General features: G+C 44.9%; 2 protein-coding genes across 4 annotated transcripts in view; both read right to left on the bottom strand.

Annotated features, from left to right (window-relative positions):
- ARHGEF9 (Cdc42 guanine nucleotide exchange factor 9) overlaps positions 1-25,777 on the bottom strand; it is a 902,972-nt gene that overhangs the window by 324,623 nt on the left and 552,572 nt on the right. Inside the window, exon 1 of one of the 3 annotated variants that reach the window (XM_069210633.1) lies at positions 23,816-24,634. The exons of the other annotated variants lie outside the window; for them this stretch is intronic. The gene's annotated coding sequence lies outside the window, so the exon portion shown is untranslated. Of the gene's footprint in view, positions 1-23,815; positions 24,635-25,777 lie in introns of those variants that run through there. 3 annotated transcript variants of the gene reach the window in all.
- On the bottom strand, positions 23,918-24,100 carry LOC138261568 (uncharacterized). Its single transcript, XM_069210647.1, has one exon. The coding sequence runs from the start codon at positions 24,098-24,100 to the stop codon at positions 23,918-23,920; it is 183 nt and encodes a 60-aa protein (XP_069066748.1).

Genomic DNA, 25,777 nt, shown 5'->3' with positions numbered 1-25,777 from the left:
GCACTGAACTCCTAAGGTTAGCCGCGCCTCGCCCTGCTCCCCTCAGGAGTTGATACGTGCCCTACAGGCTTGCTTTAGCTCATGAGCTTCTAATAATGCACTCCTATGGGCTAGCCGCGCCTCGCCCTGCTACCCTCAGGAGTTGATACTTGCCTTACAGGCTTGCTTTAGCTCATGAGCTTCTAATAATTCACTCCTATGGGCCAGCCACGCCTCGCCCTGCTCCCCTCAGGAGTTGATACATGCCCTACAGGCTTGCTTTAGCTCATGAGCTTCTAATAATGCACTCCTATGGGCTAGCCGCGCCTCGCCCTGCTACCCTCAGGAGTTGATACTTGCCTTACAGGCTTGCTTTAGCTCATGAGCTTCTAATAATGCACTCCTATGGGCTAGCCGCGCCTCGCCCTGCTCCCCTCAGGAGTTGATACGTGCCCTACAGGCTTGCTTTAGCTCATCAGATTCCAATAATTCAATCCTATGGGTTCGCCGCGCCTCGCCCTGCTCCCCTCAGGAGTTGATACGTGCCCTACAGGCTTGCTTTAGCTCATGAGCTTCTAGTAATGCACTCCTATGGGCTAGCCGCGCCTCGCCCTGCTACCCTCAGGAGTTGATACTTGCCTTACAGGCTTGCTTTAGCTCATGAGCTTCTAATAATGCACTCCTATGGGCTAGCCGCGCCTCGCCCTGCTCCCCTCAGGAGTTGATACGTGCCCTACAGGCTTGCTTTAGCTCATGAGCTTCTAATAATGCACTCCTATGGGCCAGCCACGCCTCGCCCTGCTCCCCTCAGGAGTTGATACGTGCCCTACAGGCTTGCTTTAGCTCATGAGCTTCTAATAATGCACTCCTATGGGCTAGCCGCGCCTCGCCCTGCTCCCCTCAGGAGTTGATACGTGCCCTACAGGCTTGCTTTAGCTCATCAGATTCCAATAATTCAATCCTATGGGCCAGCCACGCCTCGCCCTGCTCCCCTCAGGAGTTGATACGTGCCCTACAGGCTTGCTTTAGCTCATCAGATTCCAATAATGCACTCCTATGGGCCAGCCACGCCTCGCCCTGCTCCCCTCAGGAGTTGATACGTGCCCTACAGGCTTGCTTTAGCTCATCAGATTCCAATAATACAATCCTATGGGTTCGCCGCGCCTCGCCCTGCTCCCCTCAGGAGCTGATACATGCCCTACAGGCTTGCTTTAGCTCATGAGCTTCTAATAATGCACTCCTATGGGCCAGCCACGCCTCGCCCTGCTCCCCTCAGGAGTTGATACGTGCCCTACAGGCTTGCTTTAGCTCATGAGCTTCTAATAATGCACTCCTATGGGCTAGCCGCGCCTCGCCCTGCTCCCCTCAGGAGTTGATACGTGCCCTACAGGCTTGCTTTAGCTCATCAGATTCCAATAATTCAATCCTATGGGCCAGCCACGCCTCGCCCTGCTCCCCTCAGGAGTTGATACGTGCCCTACAGGCTTGCTTTAGCTCATCAGATTCCAATAATGCACTCCTATGGGCCAGCCACGCCTCGCCCTGCTCCCCTCAGGAGTTGATACGTGCCCTACAGGCTTGCTTTAGCTCATCAGATTCCAATAATACAATCCTATGGGTTCGCCGCGCCTCGCCCTGCTCCCCTCAGGAGCTGATACATGCCCTACAGGCTTGCTTTAGCTCATCAGATTCCAATAATACAATCCTATGGGTTCACCGCGCCTCGCCCTGCTCCCCTCAGGAGCTGATACGTGCCCTACAGGCTTGCTTTAGCTCATCAGATTCCAATAATACAATCCTATGGGTTCGCCGCGCCTCGCCCTGCTCCCCTCAGGAGTTGATACGTGCCCTACAGGCTTGCTTTAGCTCATGTTTGTCCAATAACTCACTCATATGGGCCAGCCGCGGCTCACCCTGCTCCCCTGCTTGCATTAGCTCATGTGCTTCCACTAACGCTGGGCCGGCCGTGCCTCACCCTGTCCATCCTCAACAATTTGTGGACATTCTTGACATCATTCCAGGTATGCTTGGCATTACACTGCCCATATATGACCTATTGGGTGCATTCTCGACATAATTCTAGGTATCTCTGGCATAATGCTGGTCCTGGCATAGTGGCCTCTATTACTGACATTCTGTGGGTATTTACAGCATCATTATGGGTATCTGTGGGATAATATAGACTTCGGTATAATGGTGCCCATACTAAACAAACTGTGGACATTCTTGCCATAATATTGATTTCCCATGCCATAATTGTGGCTCTGGCATGTTGGTGCATATCCTTGACATATTGCGGGTATTCTTGTCATAATTTTGAATAATTTTGGATTAAGGGTGATGGAAATCCCTGGCACTGGGGAAGAAAAATGTATTTAAAAGTCCGAAAGTGTCCATGTGTGGCAGTATCACATGTGAACCCTTGATGTAAAGAACAAGTTCATGTTTTAGGACCAAACATTTATTGACTGAAAATGAGAACTCGTTTTGCGGCAGGGATAAAAATAGCGTGTTTTCTGTGAAATAACAAGATTTATTTGGGTGAGAGGTGGTGAGTTTATTTACACAAAAATACATTTTGTATTTCACAGCACCATGTGTGCATTTTTTTTTTAACTACTAAGCTGACGGTTGGGGCACAATTACTGCATTCCTAAAAATGTTTCAAGCTGGCACTTGAGTGATAATTCTTTCAGAGTTTAGGGGCATTATTGCTGAGATAGAATGCTTGATTCCAGAGAGCACTTTCTGCTGTGGCTGTTAGTTCATCAATCTTGAGGTTTAATTTTACATCTATGTTTACAAAACATTTGAAAGATATCACTGCTATGTCTTAGACTTGAACAGATAAGAGGGGCACAATCTGTGTGTTTCCTGACCCTATCAGGTGTCTGGAAATTGCACAGGGGTGCTGTTATACGAGTCTGTATGATTTGTCTCGCTGTACTACTGCAGTCTGTGGTTGCGAGATGTGTATAACTTTTGTTTATCCACCTCGCCCCTTTGAAGTAGATTCACAGTCATAAAGTACTGAGACTCTGCTTGAGATTACATACACAAATCTGGTAAATTGCTTGCAATATAAGTTGCTCCTTAGCCATTTTTTGGGAAATTTGTTTTGAAAAATGCATGATTTTGTCAAACACCTGGCACCCCTTGGAAGAGGAAGATTTTCCTGAATCATCATGAAAATGGTGGCATTTTTTTTATTAATGCTGCTTTAGAATCCCTGGATTTGAGCCAATCTCAGTGGAAATTGTACTACAACATGTGCCATTCCTCCCAATTTATTTCATTTTTTTCTCTGTGGGGTAAACACCTAGATGATGTCATACTCGCTAGCTTCCCTTGTCCCAGTTCAAAGAGCGGGTTTGCGACCCACCTCCCTCAAGATTCACCAGTTTCCACTGAAAAATACTTTACACTGTCCTTATCCTGCATAAACACATTATATAACTGTGCTCCAGACACAAAAACTGACTCTATAACAACATAATATTTAGAGTTAAGCCGACTGGTTATTCCATTACAATAGTAATAACGTTTATTACACTAGCGCTTCCTAGCACAGATTTGCTATTTTGTACTGCTGTACATAACTGGTGTTACTATTACTTAACCTGGGGCCTGATTTAGAGTTTAGCAGGCTGGTTATTCCATTACAACATGATGGATGCCCTAGGATAAAACACATTCTTAATAAGGAAGACAATATATCTATCACACTTGAGGCGGTGTAGTCCATTCACCAAACTCGATCAGGTGTTTAGTACCGGATCACAATTAACATGCTATTTTGGCAGCGGCTGCTCCTATGGCGGAGGAGCACCCCCCCACCCCCACACCCCGCCAGCAGCTGCAAAACCTGAAAAAACCCCAGATATAAAGCATGTTTATTACCATTTTATTTTTCTCCACAGCACCTAGGGGGTGGATCCTTGGGGATGACAGGCACGAGGGGGAGTGGTAGGTGCACTGTTGTCAGTGCCCATGTGAGTTCGGCCGGTGTTCTCAGGACAGCCAAACCGACATGCGCACTGAGCTATCTCCAACCCGAGCTCCGTTGCTGGGTTGGAGGAGCAGGTACAGGCTCCCAGTCTGCTGGGAGCGCAAATAAAGGGCGCTCAGGCCCATCCTGATGCTGCTCTCGTGCTGCCAGCAACATGCGAGCAGTGCTGGGACTGGTCTCAGCGCAGTCTGGGAGCCTGTGCCTGCAGTGGAGTCACCAGATGCGTTGGGCATTCTGATGAGGTTTTTTTTTATTGTGTTGTTTTTTTGTTTTGTCGTCACCACTCCCACAACTTTGCCTCGACACCAGCCACGACTGGATTTTGGGCACAGTTACTTGAGTGGAGCATTGTAATTACTGCATCTGCAATTTACGCATGATTATACATTTTTTATCTTGGAATGGGGAAAATACATACATTTTTGGTTTTCCTCTACTTAATAGTGCACCAACAAGAAATTCACACTATTTGCTCACAAGATTTTTTTGCCAGTTTTTACCTGGCGAAAGCTTGTATGTAAAAACCAGGGTTTGTGCAGTTTTCACCAGTTGTAATCTTGTTTCAGATGCACCCGGAGTTTGTGTCCAATACAAAATTAACACATTACTCGTAATCAGTGGTTTAATAGTGATAAACGGATAGCCAAGTCCATTGGCTTTGTCAATAACTGCTTGCTAAAGCGCACAGAAACCGCTTCCCAGCGGCGAGGCGGCTATCGCACAAACAATATATAGAATTGGTGCTAAGGTATATTCTAGGCAAAACCTGTCTTAGAACAGACACTCAAACAGGATTCACACTAGGTCACACATTTTGCCACAAAATGATTGGAGCGCTACATTAGAATCGGCGTTAAGCGCCTGCTCAGTTCTATTGGTGCCCTGCTACTCCCAGTGCACAGAAGGACACTGAGATGCTCGCCCAGGCATACCAGACCAAGACAGAAGCCTAAAACTACCTTTAGTGTATTTCCTGCAGAGGGCAGCCCATGCAGGTTATGGCTGCCAACCTTCACTCTGGTGGGTACGTGGACAAGAGGTGAGAAAGATGGCACCCAATGCATGGGCATGCGCACCTGAATCCTGGAAGAAGCTCAGGTTTCTGCATGTCCTCCAGGTACCATAGCAATAAAAATAAGCGCGAGCGCCCCTCGCGCCAAGAGGCCAGAGCACCACAATCAACAGAAAGAGAAATAAATCATCACACTATCACATTCAGTCCCTTTTCAGACACTCCCAAGATACACCACAGTTTCCGCAAAGCCAGTACCACAACCATATAGAACAATATGCACCAAGGTTCTATACATTGCGTTGCAAAAGTGTTTTTTTAATTTTTATTTTTTTGGATCTCTTCAAAGTGCATATAGCAAACACCAAGACTTAAAAAGTATGCTGATTGTTAAAAAGTACACACATATCAACACATTCCAACCCTCCTCCAGATACGTCACTATAGAAGGTTAGGTCGCGTAGATGATTTTTTCCGTTTCTAGAGCAAGCACCGCTGATTCTTCAAGCGTGGAGACCACAGGAGAAAGACACGTGCTGGAGCTAATCTGCATGAGAACAGCATGCGAATGTGGCTAATCAGCACATGAATGGTGCAGATCAGCATGTGAATGGTGCTAATGGGCGATATTAATTTTAATAAAGTATTTTGATGATTGATATGAACAGGTGCCACTGCCCTGAGGTTCACTCATTATTTAGCTAGGTTCTGCCCATTTGTTTGTGAAATATAAAGCTCAGAGAGGGCACCACGTTTAGTCCACTTCATTGTGCTTCGGAGGCAGCATGACCGAGGTCTCAACAAGTGAAAGACCTTTTTTAAGGCACTGTAATCTCTCTTCCCATCTTTCACTGCATCTCCTTCAATTTTAGATAATTTGGAACGTGCTTTCCAAGTGTGGTGTTTTGGGGAACAAAACATCTGACCCTCTGGTTCTTTCTTTAGGATCATCAGAAAACCCGTCCTCTTTGAAGGTTGTTTTCTGGATTTCTTTTATATTCTCTATATTCCATGCACTTCCCATGCACCAGTGTGGCCTATTTAGCTTTCAGTTTTTTTACATTCCATATTGTATCTCAGATTTAGGATCCAATGCCCTTTTCTGATTTTATTACTTTTTTGTCAATCTGATGCTCAGTCAATGAGTCATTTTATCAGGGTATGTTTTTACAGCCGATGGTGGTGATATTGTGTTTCTTCAAGTTTGTTTTCGTTAGATTTCCGTAGACTCGTATGGGAGTAACAAAGTCAAAGAGTAGCTAATACAAATAACTTTAGTGGCATGCTGTTAATAACAAATGTCTGAAACATTCACTATAATGGGCAAACAAATGCATAAATAGCCCATGGCCATCTACACCACCCTGAAGAGTTGCATCTTTTTTCCAAAGGTTTTCATTAAAGAATCGCTCCATACAACTCCTTTGTTTTAAAACTCCTACTTTTTATTGTAAATTAGTCTCTTGTTTCTTAATGCGTTACTACTAAGGGCCTGATTCAGATTTCAGCAGAGAGGTTCCTCTGTCTCAACGGTGACCCTGTCAGCTGAAATCTTAATCCCATAAGATATACTGAGATTTAGATTTCAGTTCACGGTCTACCCGTCACCGTTGTGAAGGAGTAACTAGCCCGCCAAAATCTACATCAGGACCTAAATCTTGAAGGGTTGTCTTCCATTTTCTTTGGAGATTTCTTTCTAATGGCAGGGCAGCATTGATAGCAGAACTAACAAAATTCTTACATGGAATTGAAAATGTTTTTTGTTGTCCAGTTAAGCTTGGAGTCGAATGTTTAGTCTTTGTAGAAAACGTATCCTCCAAAACATCAATTTACAGGGATTTTTTTCCAAATAAATAAATGAATTAATTTCTCTGAAATCGTCACTTACTTTGCTGAGAAAAAGCAAAATGTTTAATCAGGAAAAATGAAAAATAGTAAAACATATACCAAACATTAGGGCCTGAATTAGAACTCGGCGGACGGGTTACTCGGTCACAACGGGGAAGTCCAGGAGAAGTGTGGCACAATGGTTAGAGCGGCAGACCCAGAAGCAGAAATCTGGCTCAAGACCAGGGTTCAAGTCCTGCTTCGGCAGGTCTTGGGCTCAATTCCCTTGGACCAGATAATTCTCGCCTCTGTGCCTAATCTTATTAATGGGTGCAACTCTGGGCAATAGCTTGCTTAATCTCCACAACGGCCCCAACAGCGCTTGGATGCCTGGCTTCACCCTGCGGTGCCCAGGAGTGGGCACCTCACAGGGAAAAGCCAGGAGGGGTTCCATAGCGGTATGAGTACAGCGCCTTGAGACCCTAACGGGTGAGTAGTGCGCTATACAAGTGCAAAGTTTACAGTTTACGGATATCCTGTACGCCGAACTCCAAATCCCATTATCTTCCTTGGAATTTAAATTTTGGCAGATTTTTTTTTAAAATTAATTTGGAAAGCAAAAATGCCTGTAAAATGCTAATAAAATGTAAATTCTGTACATTATATACGAAATATTTTTTCACAGAAGCCCTATGTTTGAATATTTTATTCCACCAAATGAATACATTTGCAAATTTCATTAAAGTAGCAAAGGTCTATGAATTGCAAGTTCCCAGGTAACAGCTTTTAAAGCATGGATGCTTGTATCAGCAGCACAGGAATCTTCGCAACCCAAGAGGGTATTACTGCAAGACATGGGGCATGATTTAGATATGAAGGACAGGTTACTCCGTCACAACAGTGACCGATAGCCCATTCGCCGAAATCTAAATCCCATAGGAAATAATGGGTTTTATATTTCGGCGGACGGGCTATCCGAACCCATTGGGACAGAGTAACCCGTCCGCCAATGTCTAAATCAGACCTTTTGTCTGTTACATATTCTATGTTGTTTATTTGATCATATGTTGTAGGCTTGTAACTCATGCAGCTACAATAGTAACCAAATTGCAATACAACACAGTCAAAGGTGGTCAAACTACTTCACGGTGAATAAGAAAAAACAGCGCACGCGAGTCACACAATTGATAAAATGTAGATGACATGTGTGAAACATTGTCATAATACAGGATTCTGGTAATTTCATTGAAACTGGAGTGGACCCTGGACCCCACTTGGACATCAGAGAGCCTTTGGGGGTCACTTCAAGTCTTGCAGTAATCCTTACAGATTTCCTTACAAAAGATAATAACCGTGTAGGCATTTTGCATGTAGGACGACGGCTAATGCGTGTCTCCCGGACAGTTTCATTTATGATTAATGGTGGAAGGAGGCCCTTCTTCAAAAGTAGACCAAATATGAGTCAATAGTGGAGGGGAATCAGCAATGCTTAGAGCACATAGGAAAGGAGGGAAACGTAAAGCTTAACCCAAAGAGGAACCAATAGTGAAAAGGGAAATGAGTAATGCTTGGAGCACATGTATGGGTCAACGCAACAGAGTTTTCAGTGCTTAGACAGCATCACAGGTGAGTGAACAATGGGGACAACGGTAGGAATGCTTTGAGGACAAATGCAAGGTAACAGTGGATGGGAATTTGCAATGTTTAGACCAGACATGTAAATCAATAGTAGAGGGGAACTGACAATACTCATAGCATTCATGACAGTTGACGGTAGAGGAGTATGTACAAAGCGACAACCACACATTCAAGTCAACAGCAGAATGGAACTTACAAGGCCTACTCCACATGTGTAAGTAAAGAGCAGCACGGAACTTACAAAACCTAGGACAGATATGTAATTAAGTTGTAGAGTGGAACTTACAACGCCTAGATCACATGTGTAAGTAAAGAGCGGAGTCAAATTTAGGATGCTAATTCCATGTGTTTAATTCAAAAGCAGAGTGGAATTTAAAATGCCTGGACCACATGTGTAAGTAAAGAGCAGAATGAAACTTACAATGCCTAGAACACATGCGTAAGTCAAAAGCAGAATGGAACTGACTATGCCTAGACCACACGTGTAAGTCAAGAGCAGCATGGAACTTACGATGTGCTGACCACACCTGTAAGTCAAGAGCAGAATGGAACACATGTGGAAGTCAGCACCAGAATGGAACTTACAATGCCACATGTGTAAAACAAGAGCAAAATGGAACTTGGAATGAGCCGACCACATGTGTAAGTCAGTTGTAGAGTTGAACTTACAATGCTTAGAACACATCTGTAAATCAAGAACCAAAAGGAACTTACAAAGCCTATACCATATTTGTAAGTCAAGAACAGAATGGAACTTACAAACCTTATACCACATGTGCAAGTCAAGGGCAGAATGGAACTCACTATGTTATTTCCACATGCGTAATTCAAGAACAGAAAGGAATTTACAGTGTCGATACCACGTGTGGGTTAAGAGCAGAAAGGAACTTACAATGCCAATACCACATATGTAAGTGAGTTGTAAAGTGGAACTAACAATGCCTAGGCCACTTATGTACGTGAGCTGTAGAGTGTTAATAACAATGGCTAGCCCACATGTGTAAGTCAGCTGTAGAGTAGACCTTACAATGCCTATACCACATTGGAGTCAAAAGTAGAGGGGAACATGCAATGCTTAGAGCACACAGCAAGTCAACAGTGGATGGGATAACACATGAGAGCCAATAGCAATATTTCAAAAACACATAAGAGAAATTAGGAGAAAATATACTTGCAATGATTTGTGTGAAGCCACACCAGTAAGGCAAGAGGAGGGAGACAAACATGAGGCCAGAGTAGCAGCAATCTTCACATTGCATAATCAGGGACAGCAAATGAGTCAAAGGTAGAATACAAGGCACCAACGCTTTCCAAGAAACATGCCACTGAGTCAATGGTGGAGGCCTGCTTAGCAGTCATAGAAGGTAACACACATCAGCCTTTGTGCTACAAAATGTGGTTTATGAATCAGGCGATGCTTAATTTGTGCTTGTTGTTTTCAGTGCGGGGCACCACTACTTATTTTTGAGGGCTGGCACTTTTTTTTCTGCCTCAAGCTTTTACTGTGAGCAAGAGACATATATGGGAAAGACGGAGGAAGAGAAAAACGAAAAAGAGTCACAAAGGGAGAAAGCAGAAAGATGCAAGAGTGAGCTGAAGGGGCAGGGAGTGGCTGTAAATCAATTAAAGACGCCAGAGATGGATTCAGGATTATGCTGCCTCAGTATTCCGTGTACGCACATTTAATTGCAGCAGCCGCGTGTTTAAGAGGAGGGCTTTCAGCACTGGCACATTTTTATTTACAAATTAAGCACTGGAATCAGGTGCTCGGTGTCTCCTATGCCCTTGCACGTTATGCTCAAGAATTCAGAATCTCATCACTCTGACAATGATTGACCACACTAGTGAACTTCTAGCTCGGAATGCACCAACTTTTCCAAAGGCCTAAAAATTCATCCCTTCTGCCAAGCTCTTTGACCATCTTGGTTTCTTGCAGCAGGTCTCCGTGGTCATACACCTTGTTCCCCATACACTGCTGCTCTGACTGCCATGGCCCTCTGAAGACACCATGAGGGATGCACTCAAAATGTAGCATCAAAAACATGTGAATGTCCTTTGACAGATCCCTTTAACTGGATAAACCTGGTGTTCATTGTCAGCGTCTCAGCATCGTTGTCCAGTATAGGAGGTGGGGGCACATGCGTTTGAACATATGGCGCAAAGAAACATGTGATATGGCCTAAAACCAAGCTCTGAGAGTACAGCCCTCCTATGACTCCACCTTCACAAATTACTGCAACGCACTCAATACTAAAATCCAGCTGAATGTTCCGAATGACCAAGCAATATGCAAATATCCTCTGTTGGCATTAATTACATGCAGATTTTCTTTCTTTTTTCAAACATTCATTGTTTAAGTCCTGACAACATGGGCGGATGCTTGTTGGCGCATCAGCCACCCCTGCCTTAGTTTATACCTGTGACTTAAACCCTTTAAGTCAGGGGTACCTAAAATAGAGCAACAGAGCCTGATTCAAGTTAGATTGTCTGGACAACCACTGACTGCGTAAATAGCTTCTATTTAGATGTAGTTTATGTTCATTCATCTTATTGGAATATCCTGAAAGTTGGCCATTGATTTGACGCTGCTTGGGCAAGCCTGAGGGGTCCTCGTGCATGGTTTTTTACATGCGCTGACGTAGTATCCGTGCCAGATGGCGTGATGTATGCATCGAAGATGCCATGTTAGCGGCCAGTGCCGGATTAACCCCTGTGGAGGCCCATACGGAGTTGACATTTCAGGCCCCCCACGCAAATTATCTCCTAATACGTTTTTAATTTTTACCAATCAACAATTTCAATAAATTAAATGTATTACACAAAACTAAACATTACAAGTACGTAGTTTGCACCAAATTGTATTACAAACTGACAGCTGACAGACGATGAGCTTTTAAGAGATACACTGTGATGTGAATCTGATGTCTATGGTTTATGTACTTTGAGTTGTTAATGGGTACATTACATTAATACAGTATTGTCTCTATAGAGTCTTTGATGTAAAGTTTTCTTTCTTTGAGTTGATTTTTTTTTTTTCTATCTTTTGGAAACATTTTAAGAAAGCTTGATTGTAATTTTCTTGCAAGATCAAATCCATATTATTTGATCAGCTGTTGTGGGCCCCTAAAAGGAGTGGGGACCCAAACAATCTATTTGGTAATCCGGCACAGTTAACGCCTTACAAAGCGTCACTCTTCCCAGCAGGGCAGACGGCGCATGCGCTCCTCCCTGTTCTTACAACGTTCGTAGTAGCAACTCACACGCTCCAGATACATCAACGGCAGTCAAGGAGCACCGCACACGCCTCCTTCCCCAGAACACAAGGCGCTATGGGAATCTCACGCTCCAGAAGACCTGGGCCGCTTAACCCTTCTCCACTCGGAGCCGTCTGCAGTCTGCCGATCCTAACGGCGATGGCTGCACTTCAGCTTGTTGAAACAAGTAGTGATATCAAGGTTATCGACCTCAAAAGGGTGAGTCATAAACCTGTGACTTGCACTTCACACAGACCTTAGCTCTCAGTGCCCAACTCGCTGAGCTACCTTACCACTGTGCAAACTTTCCCCCTTTTAAATGACGACTCTATTTGTTGTGTTGAAACGCTCCTCACTTTTTATAGAGATTTAAATAGGATTTAAGGGGTGGGATTCTAATGCTTTACAGGCAAAGAATGTTTTAGAGGTTTTTAAATCTTTTTTTTCACATTCGAGGTAATTTTCTGGGTTTCATAAACTCCAATGTTGTTCCAGACGCAAGGGCTCTAGACCTTGGAAGATCTGTGCCCTTATATTTAGATTGAGTGCACAAGCGCTTTGACGTGTTGTAATCTATCTGTGGGCTTTTAACCATGCCCACCGCACACCCATCACGAGCACTTGTTCTTGGGCTTGGCTTTCAAAAATCCTTTGTTTTCATTGATAAATGCTTTACGTTTGTCCCCCCTTGGGGCAGTTTTGTTACCGCCTTGGACATCAACCCTGTTACATGGATAATTGCACATTTGCCGATACATTTGACTGCAGGCGAACTACTTTTGTGTCTCTCGTTTGCGCTCATGGCGGCCATGCCGCTTTGAATCGGCTCGCTTATGTCAACTGTTTTACTTTTTATTTTCAGTTTATGTGGCAAGAAAAGTCCAGTTAGGAATTTACAACGCCTATAGCTCTAACTCGGGCAAACGCGAGACCCATTGCATTGCAAATGATTGTTTCTTTCTTTTGGGCTTGTGGTATGGTCTGAGCAGCTTCATCTGATGGCTTAGGTTTCTCATGAGTAAGTAGGATGAGGCCACCTTTTGAAGGTAGCTGGGCCCTGTTTTGTACAAGGTCACGTGCATAATACACAGTAGGTTGAATCTGACCCCGTGTTGTACAAGGGCCCAAGTAAAGGTACTTACTTCAAGGCAGGCGAGGGTGGTTCGAATATCCTGTGATTTAGATACAAATTTTTGCTGCTCGGTTCTGCATCCTCTGCAGTTTTTGCCTTGAGATTTTTTCAGACCTGTATTGATGCTGTTGCAGTGGTGTAACGTTGAGAGGATTAAAGAGCTTGTTAATTCGATAAAATGCAAAGAGAGAAAGACCTGTATTGACAGCACGCGTGAGGGCCCCTAGAGGATGCTCCAGACTTCGGGTGGCGTGCAATTGCATCTCTCGCATATGGCAGGAAGCATGAATACATTGGGTCCCCCGATCCTAGGCTTACCAAGACCCCAGAACCCACTGGAAGTCAAAGGCTCTTTTTTGTATTTTTCATACCAAATTTCCCTTTATAATAATTTTAAAAAGTTGACCAGCATGAATACAACCGCGGCAAATACCTTACACGGCAAATACCTTACGCAAAGCATCAGGACGGCTCTTTAAAGGTGGGAAAGACTACATCAGAAGTGACTAAAAAGATGTAAGGCTGATCAGAAATCAGATGTTAAAAAAATATTTTTAAAAGTGTTCTGGCCAACTTGTTGTGACACCTGGACTAGAAACAAGGCAAAAGTTGTCATTTTTTGACAAAATGAAATTTGTTGCATGGTACACAGCTGTGAACTGAATGCCTCTACTGACTTCTGAACTTATCAAACACATTATGGAACTGAGACTCCTTGTTAGACGTAAGCAAAGAAAGATACATTCCAAAATACAAGACATCATCAAAGGAAGATGGACTGTGGAATCTAAAACCCAACTCAGAAGTAATCGATTAAATTTAGACTTTCGGATATAGTTAATCCAACCAGACACCATCAAACAAAAGACCATTCTGGAATCCAAACTCCAATCAGATGCAATAGAGCACACTGACATTCTAGAATCTAAAACTGAAAGAGCCGTCATCAAGCACATGAACATTCCAGAATCCAACCGGATATCAGACTACACATTCTAGAATCTAAAACTGAAACAGCCATCATCAAGCACATGAACATTCCAGAATCCAACCAGATATCAGACTACACATTCTGGAACCTAAAAGACAAACAGCTGCAATCACGCAAAGGGACATTCTAGCATCAAACATACAACTAGACATCATCAAACAAACGAACATTGTAGAATTTTAATCCCAATCAGACATTTCCAAATAAAGGAACATTCTCGGATCCAAAAGGCAGCAGACATCATCAGAATGCCAATCAGATAGCACCAGACAAGATATCAACCAGAGAAAGGCGGCATGCTACAATCAAAAACCCAAGCCAAAAGCAAATGAGTTAGTATGGAAACATTGTTGGGGATAGTTGGTGATGAAGAAAGTCAGATAATCAGTAACGTTTCTGTTTACTAAAGAACTTCTTTAACTCACAGACCAGAATTGTTTTTCACTGACTAGGCTTAGATGTGTTCTAACCATTCACAAGAAACCAAGATGGCTGTTCATATAATGTCCTCCGTCATTAGAAGAAAGTGTGGGTGATCCTGGGTGAATTGCCTTATCCCCAGGTCTCTCGGTTTTGGCGGGAGGACTTAGAAACAGCCAACGTTCAGTAGTGCACAATGTATCAAAACTAGAATATTTAAATAACAGGCGAATATCTTATTAGAGACATCGCACCCACCTGGCTTCCCCACTTGGCCATGTTTTACGACCTTGGTCCACAGAGATTACTTTTGGAGCAAGTAAGAAAGTTCTGTTGCGCACCAGGTTTGCGCACAAACCAGATTATTCTGTGCTCACAAGCTCTTGCCCTGGAGCAGATCTGTTGAAGCCAGGATTGGCTTCAAAATGTTCGTGAGCAGATCTGTCTGAATTCATTCTGCATGCGAGCATCCCACGGGTGCACCCCAGTCATTTCCAGATTTGTTCCAGTGCAAATCATACTCTCCGAGCAAATCCCAGTTTATTCCAAATTAAAATGTAGTAAATCTAGCCCAGTATCTCCCTTTGCCTCACTAATATTTTCTGGCAGCAACTGCAAATACATAGATGCAGTTCAATTCATCTTGTATGCTCTGCTGGAAATTCCCAATTTCAAAGGTAATGGCGTTAATATTTACAAAATCAGGGGTGGAAGCTTGCAGCTCGCTAGCACATACCACCATTTTGTCACCACAGGGTTGTTGTGCGGTGAATAAGATTTGTCAATATTCCACAACCCTGAGCTACATGTGCACTGTGGAAGGATGAAAGGCGGAGCCAGCCGTGCCAAGAGCCGAACCGCCGAGCTGCGGATTGCACACACAGCTCGGCAGCGGCGCCTTGGCGCACGGTTATCTAGCTTGTGAACAGAAGAACAGAAACCCTTCTCGCACTGGATTTCCCCACGCCGTGAAGCTGTCATATTTCACTTTGTAAGTGCTGCGCTCAGAACCTATTGCACTGCTGGGAATAGCTCCCAGGTCTGAGTGCTTCGATGCTGCATCAGGGCGGCCACGGACCTTCTGCTCGGCGAGCGAGCGGCTCCCAGGAAGCCACGAGGCTCCGGCAGCTACCGGAGCAATGTCCACCTGAGTCGCGAACCGGGACAGACAGACGTACACACGTGCGTGTGTGCGTGACATATGAGGGAGGGTGTGGGGAAGGAAAACCCAAACCAGAAGAAAAGCTGAAAAAGGCGGAGCCACAGGTTACATTTTCAGCTCTGGAGCCACGAGTCTTATTTCAGTGCTTAATTTGTAAATAAAAACATGGCGGTGCTCAAAACCCTCCTCTTAAACACGCGACTGCTGCAATTAAATGTGCGAACACGGAATACAGAGGCAGCGTAATCCTGAAGCCATCTCGGCCTCGTCAATCCATTTAAAGCCACTCCCTGCCCATTCAGCTCTCTCTTGCAGCTTTATGCTTTCTCCATTTGTGACGCTTTTTCGTTTTTCTCTTCCTCATAGGTGCCTTTTGCTCGCAGCAAATGCTTGAGGCAGAAGAATAAGCGCCGGCCCTCAAAAATAAGTGTCAGAGCTCCGTACCGGAAACAACAAGCATAAATTAAGCACTGTCTTATTTCTAATTCCAGCTTCTCTACTTAACCAAATAGTATGATCTTTGTCAAATAGCACTCTCCCGAGTTCGAGTTCTCTCGCTTTCCATCTCTAAAGCGGATATTAACTGCTAGAAAGAGATAGTTCAGAGAGTTGAGTGGCTGCGGCAGAGATGTGTGTGTGTGTGTGTGTGTGTGTGTGTGTAGAAGTAACAATGTCAGACCCTTGCAGAGGCCTCGCATACATTCACCCTGCTCACAGGGAAGGAAGGGCACAGCCACACGTTTGATACTACTATAGTGCAAAGGTCAAAATCCACGTTATTCCTAAAGGATGTGTCCTTACAGTTACACGTTTATAACTTCTGAACAGGACATAACAACATGGAATACAAATCAGCATAGAATAATATGCTATTTATTATCCACATCGAATGGTATGCTACTTACTATCCGCATTTAATAATATGCTATTTATTATGCATATTGAATGCTATGCTATTTAATAATATGCTATTTATTATCCACATTTAATAATATGCGATTTATTATGCATATTGAATGGTATGCTATTTATTATCCACATTTAATAATATGATGTTTATTATCCATATTGAATGCTATGCTTTTTAAAAATATGCTATTATCCATATTGAGTGGTATGGTATTTATTATCCACATTTCATGATTTGCTATTTATTATCCATATTGAATGCTTTTTAATAATATGCTATTTATTATCCATATTGAATGGTTTGGTATTTATTATCCACATTTAATAATATGCTATTTATTATCCATATTGAATGCTATGCTATTTAATAATATGCTATTTATTATCCATATTGAATGCTATGCTATTAATTATCAGCGTTGAAAAATATGCTATTTATTAAAAACACTTGATAATATTATATTTTTTACCATTGTTAATGGGAGTGGAGGGACGTAATGACCCACTCACGAGGTGTGGCCTTTACCCCCCCACCAACAGTAATAATAAATAGCATATTATATTCCGTGTACCTACATATAGATTAGGTATATTGTAGGAAGCCAGGTTACCCAGTGAAGCAAATTTTACCACGACAGTGCAAAACTAGCGCCTAGTCAGGCAAACACTGTTTCTCCATGAGAATCTCGTCTGTCCCTCAGTAGCGCAGGACCGAGGCAGAAGAGGACTTCAGAGAATACGTTAAGAGAAGAGCTTAATTTGTGCTTGTTGTTTCCGGTGCTGAGCACCAGCACTTATTTTTGAGGGCCGGCGCTTATTCTTCTGCCTCAAACGTTTGCTGCAAGCAAAAGACACACATGGGAAAGACGGAGGAAGAGAAAAACGAAAGAGCGTCACTAAGGTAGAAAGCAGAAAGCTGCAAGAGTGAGCTGAAGGGAGGGAGGGAGTGGCTGTAATTAAAATGAAAAGGCCAGAGTTGGCTTCAGGAATACGCTGCCTCATTATTCCGGGTTCGCACATTAAATGCAGCAGCCGCATGTTTAAGAGGAGGGCTTTGGGCACCGGCACATTTTAATTTACAAATTAAGCACTGGTTAAGGGTTAATAGTACCACCACAACACTTGCATCAAGAAATAACTCAGTAAAGCTCCCAGACCATGTTAGCACAACCAAAAGGTATTTATGATTAAAATAGAGCCATAAGGACAAGAATTAGATCAGTCCTTGGAAAGTTATAATTTCTTAAAGTGACAGTTCCATTCCACATAGCTGTTCCATTCTGCATGGACACCTAATGTCCCTCTGCTGTACTCTCAAGTGGCCACTGGGGGTTCTTCTCCCTCTAGTCACACAATAGTATTCCCAGCTCCAGGCTGCTCCTATCCTTCAGTCAGGCCAAAGGGACTGGATGAGTCTCGGTTGTCTTGCACAGGCAGGCCCAGTTCACAGCTTCCAGACTTCACAGAGTTCCTATATGAGTGCCTCTGGATTGCATCTCCAAGCCATACAGAGACTCCGGGGTCCTTCCGAGAGTCTGCTGAGCCACTAGACAATATCCCCCTTCCCCACCTGCTCAGCTCCCAACCCAGCCCATGGTCTTCACTCCAAAGTTCTCGGGAGAGTCCTCCTTCCAGATCCCAACTCACACTGAGCGTAAGGTAACTTTGTCACTCACTCTCCAACTTCCAAAAACAAATCTCCACCAGTTCCATCACCAGACCAGTTACTACTGGTCACCTGGTCCGCTTCAAAAAAAGAGTCCTTTGGTGCTCTTTTGTAGTTGTCTGGTTGAGACAACCAGGAGATTAGTCCTGAAACTGAACCTTGTCTTGAATAAAACACACAAGTCCCATAACACACAAGTCCCACCCACAACACACAAGCAGATTTCATCCACCTCTGAGTCTTGCATCACTGCCTGGGTCTGTCTGTCTCCTCAGACCACCAGCTGTGCACTAGTCTGAGCTCAGTGCTATCTGGCCCCCCGCCCCCTTCACCCCCACTTCACTTCAGAAGGTCTGGGTGTATTCGGCAAAGGACAGGCCCAGGGGTGACTTTTACCAAACCACCGACAGATCCAGCACCGAGAAGCGGTGGACGAGAAATGTCCTGTTACAATCACCCCCTCCTGCAATATAGGACAGTCTCTGTTACAGTAAAGACCACTGTCTCGGTGGTCAGTCCATGGCATGGTAACCTCTGATACTAGGCTTCAGTGGAGGAAACGCTACAAATATAGATTTCCTCTTCTTCAATCCCAGCTCTGCAGCTCTGTCATGCAAAGAACAGGCGGGCTGTGCACCTGTGCCTGAGAAAGTCAATACAGTCAACTTATACCTCGACCATGATACATAGGCGACCAGTTAGTGGTTTTGCAATGTACAGTCAAAATAGCAGCAGTGTCTAGCAGAGACAAGGGACAGGGACAATGTGCAAATATAACATTTTGAAGTGTGTAGTGATAAGTACTGATTCAGGTATATATTACTAACGTGCAAGGGGCATAGCAGTGGTATTACCACAGGACCAGTGAAAGGGCATACTCTTGATGTGGGCATCTACATATATGTTACTGACAGAGTATATATGCAGAAACCCAGAGTCTAATATGCTTTCCGTCACCATCGTTGAGTGTAGGGAGGGTCAGACCCACATTAGCATCCCATGGCCGCAAGGAAACTTTTTGCTTCTAAAACACTGCATGCGTAGACTTCAGTATTCATGCAGTCCTGGAAATCTACGACTGATGCAGAATTCAGGGACTACTCCTGTGATATGTTTGGATTCTAAAAGTTGTACATTTAACAACATTTCATAACTGTACCTTCGAGGACAGATTTGAGACTTTTCAGCCCTAGCTTTGGTCACTTTGATTCATGATGCAAGCTTCGAATCTCCGACTTGCAGTTTGCATGCGGCCCCCTGCGGATCACTGATCATGAACACAACATGTCACTGTGCTTGATTCCCTAGGCCTAACAAGCTTTCATGCTTCACTTCAACTATGTAGTTTAATAACAAAAAGTGTAATAAAAAAATACCCATGCAAAGGAAAGTAAAATGCCTATGTAGTATAACAAAACGTAAAATAAACTAAACAGAACTGTAACACAATATGGCATAGTGCATACACTTGAAAGCGTGCACACAGTATTTCTAAGAATCGAACGAGATTTTTAAACATTTAAGTGTGTGAAACTTGTGAACCTCACTCAGTAGGATGCGCAGAAGAGTCAGTCCTGGGGTGTTGGTGATCCGCGGGTTACATACACCCCTCAGCAGCAGGCACTCACCCCGCTGAGCCACCTTGATGGATTTAAAAATAGGTTTACAACAAGAAAAGCTTCAGCTCAATGGCTTTTTGTGCAGACCTCCGTGTTGTTCTCAGAGCCTGTTTATGGGGACGGAGGAGCTGGGTTTTGTATGACCAGTGCCCTCAGACAATAATCCAAGAGTATGAAGAAGCCACAAACCTGGATGAGAATCTATCTGCCCATGACTGACCTGTAAAACAACACCGAGACCTCCACCCTAAAGAGGTGGGCGCCAGAAAACTGGATAAGAATCTACAAGCCCACCGCTGACCTGTAACACAGCACCGAGTCCTCCACCCTCTAGAGATGGGCGCCACAAACCTGGACGTGAATCTATCAGCCCACCGCTGACCTGCAACACAGCACCGAGTCCTCCTTCACCTAAAGATGGGCGCCACAAACCTGGACGTGAATCTACAAGCCCACCGTTGACCTGTAACACAGCACCGAGACCTCCACCCTCTAGAGATGGGCGCCACAAACCTGGATAAGAATCTACCATCCCACTGCAGACCTGTAACACAGCACCGAGTCCTCCACCCTCTAGAGATGGGCGCCACAAACCTGGACGTGAATCTATCAGCCCACCGCTGACCTGCAACACAGCACCGAGTCCTCCTTCACCTAAAGATGGGCGCCACAAACCTGGACGTGAATCTACAAGCCCACAGTTGACCTGTAACACAGCACCGAGTCCTCCACCCTCTAGAGATGGGCGCCACAAAGCTGGACGTGAATCTACCATCCCACCGTTGACCTGCAACACAGCACCGAGTCCTCCACCCTCTAGAGATGGGCGCCACAAAGCTGGATGAGAATCTATCAGCCCATGACTGACCTGTAACACAGCACCGAGACCTCCACCCCACAGAGGTGGGCGCCACAAACCTGGACGAGAATCTACCAACCCACCGCTGACCTGCAACACAGCACCGAGTCCTCCTTCACCTAAAGATGGGCACCACAAACCTGGACGTGAATCTACAAGCCCACCGTTGACTTGTAACACAGCACCGAGTCCTCCACCACCCAGAGGTAGCCACCACAAACTTGGACGAGAATCTACCAACCCACCGCTGATCTGTAACACAGCAGCGAGTCCTCCACCACTTAGAGGTGGTTGCCACAAACCTGGACAAGAATCTACCAGCCCACCGCTGACTGTTAACGCAGCACCAAGTCCTCCACCCCCTAGAGGATGGAGCCACAAACCTGGGCGAGAATCTACCAGCCCACAGCTGTCATATACTGAGTTCTTCACCCCCTAGAGGAGGGAGTATCAAATCTGGATAAAAATCTACCAGTCCACAAGTAACATAGCACCAAGACCTCCAACCCCAAGAGGAGGTAGCCGCAAACCTGGACGAGAATCTACCAGCCACGGCTGACAGGTAATACAGCACCGAGACCTCCACCCCCACATGAGGGAGCACCAGACCTGGATGAGAATCTACCAGCCTATGACTAAGCTGTAACGCAGCAGTGAGTCTTCCACCCCGTAAAGGAGGGAGCGACAAACCTGGATGATCAGCCCACGGCACTGAGTCCTCCACCCTCTAGAACAGCAGTTGCCAACCTGTGGTCCGCTGACCCCCATTGGTCCGTGACACATTCCCTGGGGACCCCCAGGCATCTCAAGGCCTGGGCCGGAAGGAAGGCCTCCAGCTAGGACCTCTCAATATTAGTTAATTCATTTGTGTAGCCATTGTAAAAGCACTGCAAAGTTCCTTGTATATCCAGCAGTTGTCAGGCAAAAATAAAAGTGTCAAGGTAACTCTGGTGATTAATGTTCCAGCTAAAGAGAAATGGGAGTTTTGTCTAGTGGCAGTTTTCGCTCATCTAAAGTACAGCAGATGGTTAATATGCCTTCTGCAAAGAATGTGTATCACGCATATCAAAGAACAGCATTTTATGTGCATAGCACAGTGGGTTGCTGCTTATGTCATAGATTCTTTTGTTACTGTGCAGTTCATAAGCTACAGTCGTAATCTAGCACAGAGAGATATGAATTGCCATCAAAGAGCTGCATCTAAACTACAAGTTAGAAAGTTATTTTTTTTCTCAGTCTTTCATTATCCTGATGCCGCTAAAAATGGTTTATTTGATTAGAAATACAGTCTTATTAGTAAAGTCAACGCTAACCACTGTGTTATGTTCTGAATCCGGAGTTTGTGCTTCTCCAGATCAAGCACTCTTAGAAAATGCCGACCAGTGTGGATGACATGAATCTTGACCCATGTAGTCCCCTTTGCCTTATGTAACATTTTCTATTCACTGATTTACACATGTATGACTCATTGTATCTATATGTATATGATGTAAAGTGCTCTCACACCCTACACTGGAAGGAGAGGTGCTATAAAAAACATGAACTACATGTGATAAAGGGGCTATAGAGAGATAAGAGGCACTTAAGGTTTAACTTCCTCTCCCCACCACACATTTATGTGAAAAAGCTTTCTCAGATCTTAAGTACCTAAAAAAATAATTACAAAGGTCACTTGGGAAATGTAAGATCTGACCTGAGGATTCAACTTTCCAAAACAAAACCAAACATTGAAAAATTAGTCACTGAGATGCAGCCAACCTTCCCATTACAGTTTTTCGATTTTTGCATATTTTTTCAATATAAAATATTTATAGGTTTAGTAATTCAAGTATTCCTTTGGTGTATACTTGTTTGAGGAGTTTTTGTAAATTACTGTTTGAAATTTACATTGTACAAATTGGGGGTCCCCGGCTTCCAGTAGTGATTCAGTGGGGTTCCTCAGGAGTCCAAAGGTTGGGAACCACTGCCCTGGAGGACAGAGCCACAAACCTAGACGAGAATCTACAGCCCACGGCTGACAGGTAACTCAGCACCGAGCCCTCCACCCCTAAAGGAGGGAACCGCAAACCTGGACGAGAATCTACAGCCCACGGCTGATAGGTAACTCAGCACCGAGCCCTCCACCCCTAAAGGAGGGAACAGCAAACCCGGACGAGAATCTACAGCTCACGGCTGACAGGTAACACAGCACTGAGCCCTCCATCCCCCTAATGGAGGGAACCGCGAACCTGGACGAGAATCTACAGCTCACGGCTGACAGGTAACACAGCACTGAGCCCTCCATCCCCCTAATGGAGGGAATCGCGAACCTGGACGAGAATCTACCAGCTCGTGACTCACAGGTAACACAGCATCCCCTTGAACTCTGGACTCATTAGCAATTCAAGGCACCCATGCCCATTTGAGAGAACCTTGGATATAGAGAGAAAAGGCGCCCTGTGGGCTCTATTTTGGAGATAAAAGAAAGCCCCTTCTCCCAACAATTCAGCATCTAAGCGCCTGGAAGCCCCAGCTCGGAAACCAATTGAATACCAGAACGGGACTTTGAGAATGAGCAACATGCCACAAAAGATGATGAACTGAAGCAGCAATATCGTAAGATGACCAAGCACTACCCACTGTAACACGAAGCACTGTCAGAACTCACCGTAATGCATCATTACAAAACACTGCCACGTAAAGTATCCGGATAAATGTTTGTAACACGTTGCGGCACAGCACAACTTATCGCAGTGGAACCTAAAGGTGCCTAGAATACTCTATCAGAAGACAAGGCAACACAGCACAGCAAAAAGTAAAATAACACGATATTGCAGACACTGCGCAATCTACGATATGGGAAAGTATAACACACCGCAGCATAACATAACACGCGTTAGAATGGCGTATTACAACACAGCGTAACAGCACACCATACTATAGCACAACAAACCATAACATACCAAGGCACAGCGCAACACATCCCAGCTCATGACGTGGCAGGGATAACGGCACATACTGGGACCACATAACATGACATAATATAAATAGCTGAACGTAACGCGCAGCCCTGCATCGGGGCTTAACCGGCACAGCTGCCCCCCAGGGACTGCCTCTCCTGCACCCAGGGCATCTGAACTTCGCCTGCCGGGGCTTGCATTTTTTTTTTTAGTACAATTGCATTTTTCCACAGACACGGGAGACCCGAGCGCTCAGACACACATGCAGCGCCCCCTCCCACCTGCATCCGCATTTCTGCCCCCACCCCAGCCCCGGCCGCCAACCTCGCCGGCATGCCCGAGAAGACAAACCACGGGACGGGATTTTTGGGGGAGGGCAGAGGGAGACGAACGTCATACATTTCACAGGGAGGCCATGTTGATGCCGGGCTCCGTCCCCCTCTGGTTAGAAAGCTCCGCTCCGGCAGGCTCCTCGGACTGGCTGCCCCCTCCGGAGGCGCCTTAGCGGGTGCCCAGGAAGAACATCAACACGACGTTGACGAGCAGCAGCAGCACGATGACAGAAAAGACCACCACGGTCTGCACGTCCAAGGTCATGCTGCAGTGCATCACACTGTACTGGTCCAGTTGGTGCTGGGCAGCCAGAGCCTGGCTGGTCAGCCTCTGCTCTGGCGCGCTGTCCATGCATCCACCATGGTAGAGGAAACGCACTCACGGAGAAAAAAAAACACACACAACGGTAGAAAGGGGCTGGAAAGCGCCTTCCCTCCTGGCCCCCTGCTCTGCCTATCAGCACTGCCCTCGCAGTGGTGCTGGAACCGTCTTCAGAGCGGGGGTGCTGAAAGCGTGCGTTTAACACCGCAGAGGCCCCCCGAGTCTTGCGCGTCCGTGGCGACTCCCGGGTGCTCCCCTTCAGGTCCTCGCTAGGCACCGCCTGCAGCCCGCAGCATCTTCAGGGACCAGGGATGCAGGATGCAGAATCCTCTCTCAGGGATGCAGGCTGCGCGCGCGGAGAGCCCTGCATCTCCCGGCGCGAGCGGCAGAGGCGGGCCTCCCGAATACTAATCAGCTCCGGTGACCGGGCGGCGAGGGGGACTCAGGTGTCAATCAAGGGGGCGGCGAGGAGCAGCCTCGGCCTCCTGGACAGCGACTCCTCCGCGTGTCTTCCCCTTCTCTCCGTCAGGAGGACCCAGAGTCTGCCTCTTCCTACAACACTGCAGCTTTTCATGCTCCACTGTGGGGGCGCGAGCAAGCGAGGGTGGGAGCTAGGGCTAGCAGTTTTTTTTGCATACATCAATTATTTATTTATTTCTTGTGCATTGATTTTGAACGTATAACTTTTCATGTTCAATTTTTAAGATTTTTTCACAGTCTTGTCTCAGTTTTGTTATTATCAAGTGTATTTATTTGCAGTCATTAACGGATGCATTTGTTCTACATTAATTACCTTCCTATTTTTTAATGCTTGATTTGTTTTAAAGTCTACGTAATAGTACAACAGTTCTCTTACTTATTGTAGGTTAATTCAGTGCTACCCAATATTGTTTTAACTTATTTCTATCCCTGTGTAGTTATAAAAACATTTTGTTTTTGTAGAGCACAAAGATCTGCAGATTGATATCGTGTAAACAACAGGTGTTACTATTACTCTACTTAATATTTATTTCAACAACCTCAGAAGGATGACACGATGAGCATTCCACCTTTAATATTTTTATAGTGATATCAGCAGCAAATCCTGAACACTTTGAGAAGGCTCTACAAAAGCTTACATAGGTTTTCATTTAATATGTTTTATGATATATGATTTTCTGCGTCGTTTAATGATATTATTTTATGTCCACCTTTTCGTATTTAGTTATTTGTTCTGCAGGATGCAGGAGACTGCTGCGTGTGAGCGTTTTCTGCGACTTCCTAAGAGAACAGGTATCAGATTCTCGTAATATTAACCATTTCTAGAGCCTGCAATGACATCTGAACCAGAGGGTACCTGGGGAAATCATTTCATGGACCAACCGAAGAGTGTATCAGGATTCAAACCCACAACCTCCCGGTTATACCACCACCTCTGCAGATGCATCATGGGAAGTGATGAACTCACCCACTGAACTATGTCACAGTTTATTGTAATGAATTTAAATGTACTCAATAAAGTCTTACACATATATGTATGTCATAGCTTAGGAAACCCCTGATGCAAATTAAAACTTAAGAGTCCACTTTGCACGCAGTGCTTAATCTGGTGCCCAGTAGACAGGAAATTGTTGACTGTGGAACCAGGAGACCAGGGCTCTTATCACAGCTTCTTAATATTTATTTATATTATTATATTTATTTTATATTTACTTGTTGAGCATCTTG

This window comes from Pleurodeles waltl, chromosome 2_1 (genome assembly GCF_031143425.1).
Source record: "Pleurodeles waltl isolate 20211129_DDA chromosome 2_1, aPleWal1.hap1.20221129, whole genome shotgun sequence".
Lineage (NCBI taxonomy): Eukaryota > Metazoa > Chordata > Amphibia > Caudata > Salamandridae > Pleurodeles > Pleurodeles waltl.
Note: the sequence above shows the minus strand (reverse complement) of the source record. Positions and strands in the feature narration are given on the sequence as shown.